The sequence below is a fragment of the Pantherophis guttatus genome, chromosome 2 (genome assembly GCF_059756535.1).
Source record: "Pantherophis guttatus breed Tessera chromosome 2, ASM5975653v1, whole genome shotgun sequence".
Taxonomy (NCBI): domain Eukaryota; kingdom Metazoa; phylum Chordata; class Lepidosauria; order Squamata; family Colubridae; genus Pantherophis; species Pantherophis guttatus.
In genome coordinates this window covers 133,500,003-133,505,817 of record NC_142064.1, presented here as the reverse complement: position 1 = coordinate 133,505,817, position 5,815 = coordinate 133,500,003, and the positions used below count along the sequence as shown (strand labels likewise).

The following is a 5,815-nucleotide window of genomic DNA, read 5'->3' as shown; positions in this document are numbered from 1 at the left end:
TCTGCATTTTGCAATGTTTTAAAGACTTGCTCCCAGACAGGCGTTGCCAATAATCCACCACCACTGTGACCAACAGACATTTTTTTTTTAGCATTTTACAGAGGAGGAAGAGGAAGTCTTTGCATAAAAGCAGACTTCACTTACATAGATGTACTCACCTATGAAGGCACAGGTAATTTTCACTGTAATTCTTTTTCCAAATGTGCCATTCATTTTCCTCCCTAGAACTGAATACCATTCCCTAACAGAAAACACTGCAGATATTTTGAAGTACATTTCCTCTCCCTTGTTTAGTGATCCTGAAGACCAAAACTAATGAGGGTTGTAGCTGAAGATATCAATTGCAGAGAGTTACCTGCTAATCTACATGACAAAAGGACTGCAGTATCCTTCAAGATGTAACAATGTTGTTTTATTATTGTTGACAACAAATAAAATACAGGTCCTTAACAGGGATGGGCCACCCAGCTAAGGCTGAGTGACAAAACACAGAAATAAAGAAGCAGAAAATTAAGGTGTGGCTCCCGTCCAGTTTGCTAGGATCCAGGAAGCAATTACTTTTGGTGTTTATTTTTTCTGGGTTGCTACTTCCAGCTTCATTTTTTCTTGCCAAAGCGTTGTGGGGCAGCCATACTGAGAAACTGAGGGGCCAGAGAATCCCAAGCTCGTGATTTGATCCGGCCAGTGCTTCTCAAACTGTTGGTCCTGACTTCACGGCCAAACCTACAGAAAGGATCAAAAGCAGAGAGCAACACAGAGAATGCAGTGCCTGCAGGGACAAACTGGACCCTCTTTGGGGAAATCAGAGTAATATTCCCTCTGATACATCATCCTATCTCCAGCAGTAGCTGGTCAAAAGACTCCAGAAAGCTCAGAAGCAATGAATTATGGGTACCATTTGCCTCTAGGACTTGACTCTGAAGTGAATTGGATTGCAGTTCAGGAAGTAATTAGTTCTTTTTAAAGGACAGAAAGGTGAAAAGATGAAAGGCATCCCTTGGAGTTATACATGAATAGGGATGCCAACAAATGGATCATTTATTCATTCATTTCTGAGTGCACTTCATAGTACTGCTTTGTATTGGACAGGCAGCATTCATTTGCACCAGTAAGCCAGGAGTTGTATGTAGCAACAGCAGAGAGAAGCATAAAGAACTCCGTTCTGATTTCCTCATGTTTTTCCCTGCGTAGCCTGGAGGAAGAACGAACCAAAATTCAATTTCATTTTGCCCAATTTCTGCCTTGCTGTTAGTTTCAAACCAGGATGTAACATAAACACTTCAATTGCTGAATAAACACAACAGAAATCAGCAGTTTATTTCAAACACAATTCCTGGTTTGTACAAAGGTGTAAGCCAGGAATTCAGTAAAGTAAAATAACCTTGGTTAATTTTTCTCCTACAGCTGGAACTAATACTTGACCTTAGTTCATCTAGCACACGCAAGGACATAAAAAAAGAACAAAAACACACACAAACACACAAAAACATTTTGGAAAGCTCTAATTGGATAGCAATTATACATTATCTCTTGTTCTCTTTTAATTATCTCTAAATTATGAAGCTGTTGCCTGATATTTACAATATATGATGCCACAAGAGATTAGTGAAATCTTTGCAAATAGCGCACCATTTGGATGAAAAGTATAAGTAGCCTTGCCAGAAAGAGTAGCTGGATGTTCTAACGCAACCACTGAAAAAAATGTTTTTCAAATCAAATCCAGAAAACTGACCAAAATGAAACTTTGAAATTGCACAGAAACATGAAATCAACGTATTTGTTCCTATTTCACCTGAATACATAGTTCTGCTTAATAAACCTGTAATCAATCATACCTCTGTGGCTGGAATAGGAAGGAAGGGCTGCGACCAGATCTCTGCACAGCATGGAACAATGTACGGAGAAGGACGCCCAGCAGATGGTCATCAGGTAAGCTCTGACCAGTGTGGTCCTCACCCTCTTGTGGCTGTAGGAAGAAAGCCTGGAGTTCATCAGAGCATGCAATTGGACAGAAGGAGAGTTTGCCCCACGTTTAAGAGGTACAACAGGTTAGATGAAGACCCAAGACAACAACTCAGCAGGAACAGTATGTAGGTTTTACATACTGACTGTAGCTTCAGCTTGAAGACCTATGTATTGGAGAAGATCTATCCTGCACCATAACAAAATACAGGCAGCCGTTTTCCTTTGCTTTTACTCTAGTGGCTGGATTCGCACAATATGCCTAGCCGGGTTAGTTAAAGATCAAAGGTTTGCATTCATGCGACATGTTAAGCTTGGTTAGTTTTAATCCTAGATTGTTTTTAGATGGGAAGTTTAATGTGTTGGGAAACCTAGATAATGTGTTAGTGTAAGTACTGTGCAAACCCCCAACATGCATTAAGTGTGTTATGCGAACCTTGCCTTTAGATTTTGATCAGCCTTCTACAGCCTGGCATCTTCCAGCTGTATTGTGTTTACAGCTCCCATTCTCCCCAGCCAGGTTAGCAATGGTAGGTTTTGAGGGCATCAGGCTGGGCAAGGCTGCTTCAGATGTAAATCTTAAAAGTACATTCTGGTTTAATTTTTGTCCAGTGCCTATAACAAGAGAAAGATTACTCTGAGTTGGATCCTGGCTATATTGTTTTTTTATCTCTCAGTTTGCGTGTTTCTTAAAATGCACAGTTAATCTGTAGCTCTTCTATTTCAGCCCCTAATACGCTGTGAGTCTTTATAGGCTGCCTATCAATCCTGAATTTCAAGGACACTTTTTGGGTAAACTGATGCCTCCATATCAGAATATGACAGGCTGTGTCAATCTGGAAATTCTCTTGCTGCAAATGTGCCCTTAAGAGATACCAGGAAGCAGAGAAGCCTCTTCATTCTAGTCAGCCGAAGGCACCCATTGATCAGCAAGACAGTTTTAAGATTCCTAAAGGAAACTTTTTCCCCATGTTCCTTTCCCAATAGCAGCCATATAACAAAAAAACAAACAAACAGAATTCCTCTAAAAAGACATCCTAAAGATCATATTTATCAACTGCGTATCTTGTGAAAAAAATCACGTAGGAAGCTATTTCTACAAATAGTATGGTACACTAGAAACAAGGTATATATATATATATACAGTATACTATTTATTGAAGGGTCACTCATTAGAGCACATGTCCACAATACATAGGCAAACACGGATGCTTGTTACTAACGTAAGGATGACAAAGAGCAACATGCAGGCTCTCCCAACTTGAACCTCCTTATGCCTTTTGTTGCTGGAATCATGCTTAAAAAAAAATCTGAAATTCTCAAATTGCAGCATTCTAAGTTGTATACACAGCAAGCACGGTAGTCACAAAATGTGTCCTAATCCACAAATAATTCCACGCACTTTGCAGATGTTTACTGTACTCTTTTGACACAGCTCTATAGAATTATCCCAGATCTTTATTAGCGCCAAAATTAATTACTACTTTCTTAAAACCACCTACTGAGTCCGGAACTGATAGCAGTTAAGAGGAAGAATAATAGAATAAAGTAGAAGACGAAATCTGGCTTAGCCACAGAGCTTGACGGATCACAAGAATGCTTCTTCGTCCTCCTTGGGGAGTTCCCGAAATATCAGAAAAATGGTTGGGATTGAGAAATAGAAATGAGCAAAGGCCATTAGCTATAAGCCTGTCACAATTAGGCTTGTTTTTTCTCTCCTGGTCGAGCTTCAGCTAACCTTCTCACCTCCAAACTGGCAAGCTGATGGCAGGATCCCCAGCCTTGTCTCTGTGGTAGGAAAGGTGCAAGCGACTGTCCTGTTTGGATGGGTGTAACATAGGTTGGGGCAGCCTGGCTATAGCGATGGGTAGTGGGAATCGGCACATCTATAGCAAAGCTTTCCTCTGGTCAAGTTCAGGCTAGTTTCTTTCTCCTTCACTCACCTTACAAGGTTGTGGTCAAGATGAAATGTGGTGGGAGCAGGAGGGCGACTATGCACCCCGTCTAAACTAAATGTCTATGGAGATTCAGTCATCCAGGTCACAGATGTAGTCCTAAAGAAGCTTCTCGGATGAGAAGCGAAAAGTCTTCAAAGAAAAACCGGAAAGTCCAGTTTGCCTCTTGAAAAAGCACCTTTGGGACAACCATGACCTGGATGACCGAGAATCTCCATAGACCCCCGGTTTAAAGTTTGGAGGAGGAAAGGCAGCTTTGCCACGGACGCCCCAGCCACATCTGCGGCTAAAACTTTTCCCTCCAGGAAAGGCGGGAAGAAGCAGATGGAAGGGCGAAACAGTCCCCGCGTCCCGCTCGGCTGCTTCCTCGGGGGCAACTTACCATCCAGTCTAAAAACCTCTCCGGGTGGCCATTGGGTTCTTCGGCCAAGAGTTCTTGGGAGCCGAATGCCTCCTCGAGACTCCGGACCGACCTCAGGCCGCCCGAGAGAAGCAAGGCCAGCGCTAGCAAAAGGCGGGAAGCGTCCATGGTGGAGGCCCCGCTCCTTCTCGCCTCTCTGCTCCCCACCCGTCCTGCTTCCCTTCTCCCTGGCAGCGCCTTTATATCTCCTACCATGCCAGACGCGGGGCGGGATTGATGACAGGGGTGGCGGAAACCGTTTGCGAGGCAGGCAGGCAGGCAGGCCATGCGGTGCGGGCCCTGCGGCAGCTCCCCGTGACGAGCGGAGTGGGACCGCGACGGTCCCTGACAAGAGGCGAGCGCCGTTGCCGTCTGGGGCCGCTTGCGCGCTTATTGCGAGGATAAATCCAGCAGAATGGCTCTTTTCGGCCCTGGTGGGACGCGTCGGCTAATTGCTTGTTTACCACGCTGTGTGGTTTGCGCCGGGGAAAGCGAGGCCGGCGATTGGGACGCTGACACCCCCCCTTCCACCCCCACCACCCCCATCGTCTCCTGCAAGCCGGCTTGGATTGATGGGTCTACTAGAGCCCCCAGATATGCTTGCGCGGGACGGGGCATTTGTCAGGTTTTTCCGCCAGCCGCTTTTCAACAAGCCCCACTTTTCCTGCGGCATTCACGTCGACAAAGCGCGCTTATAATGAAAGCCATTTACAACACAAGGCCCGGGGATGGGACGGGGAAGGGTGTGTATATGTGTGTGTGTGTGTGTGCGGAGGGGGGGGGGAGTTTGCCGAGCTGAAGGGATACGCGCCCAGCCACCTTAACACTTAATAACTGTCTCACTTAGCAACAGAAATGTTGGGCTTAATCGTGAACATACGTCAAGGACTACCTGTAATCGGGTGCATGTTAAAGTAAGGTGGCAACTGCAATGCAAGGTGTGGGATAGGGAAGGGTCTCTGCTCTACGGGAAAGGAGAACCATGTAAGTCCTCGATTTACAACAGATCGTTTAGTGACGATCTGCAAAGTTCAAAGTTGCAACGGCACTGAAAAAAAGTGACTTATGACCACTTTTCACACTTATGACTATGGCAGCATCCCCCTGTCACATGCTTTACATTCAGAGGCTTGGGCAAGCGACTCACATTTATGACGGTTGCAGCGTCCTGGAATCTTTTGCGACCTTCTGACAAGCAAAATCAATGGGGAAACGAGGTTCACTTAACAACTGTGTCACTAATTTCGCAACATAAATTTTGGGTTCAATTATGTTTGTCAGTCAAGGGCTACCTGTATTCTCCCCAGTTCAGTATAAAGGCCTAATACTTTTTTTTTACTTCCTTGTTTTTACAGAAGCTAACTGCCCTAGTTAATTTGTAGGGCTAGGGCAGGAATCAAGCCAGGGGTCTGTGGAAATAACTTCATGGGATAGTTTTCTTCCCATCATATAGTTGTTAGAATATAAGTAATCCTCGACTTACAACAGTTCATTTAGT

The 5,815-nt window shown here is 44.5% G+C and overlaps 1 protein-coding gene across 1 annotated transcript; it reads right to left on the bottom strand.

Moving 5' to 3' along the window:
- Positions 1–390: 390 nt before the first annotated feature.
- Positions 391–4,969, bottom strand: NPFF (neuropeptide FF-amide peptide precursor). The gene is made up of 3 exons (XM_034412140.3): positions 4,300–4,969; positions 1,836–1,966; positions 391–723 (listed from the first exon to the last, which is right to left on the bottom strand). Exons 1-3 carry the CDS (start codon positions 4,603–4,605, stop codon positions 597–599), a joined length of 564 nt encoding a protein of 187 aa, XP_034268031.2. The 5' UTR covers positions 4,606–4,969; the 3' UTR covers positions 391–596.
- Positions 4,970–5,815: the final 846 nt, after the last annotated feature.

What these genes read in the sequence shown, in the direction of transcription:
- NPFF (XM_034412140.3), bottom strand. Translation starts at nt 4,605, where the DNA reads ATGGCCTGCCTGCCTGCCTGCCTCGCAAACGGTTTCCGCCACCCCTGT. An exon ending in AGAGGTTTTTAGACTGGATG is followed by an intron (nt 1,967 to 4,299) that starts GTAAGTTGCCCC and finishes TTCTTCCTACAG; the next exon opens with CCACAAGAGGGTGAGGACCA. An exon ending in TTCCTATTCCAGCCACAGAG is followed by an intron (nt 724 to 1,835) that starts GTATGATTGATT and finishes TCCTTTCTGTAG; the next exon opens with GTTTGGCCGTGAAGTCAGGA.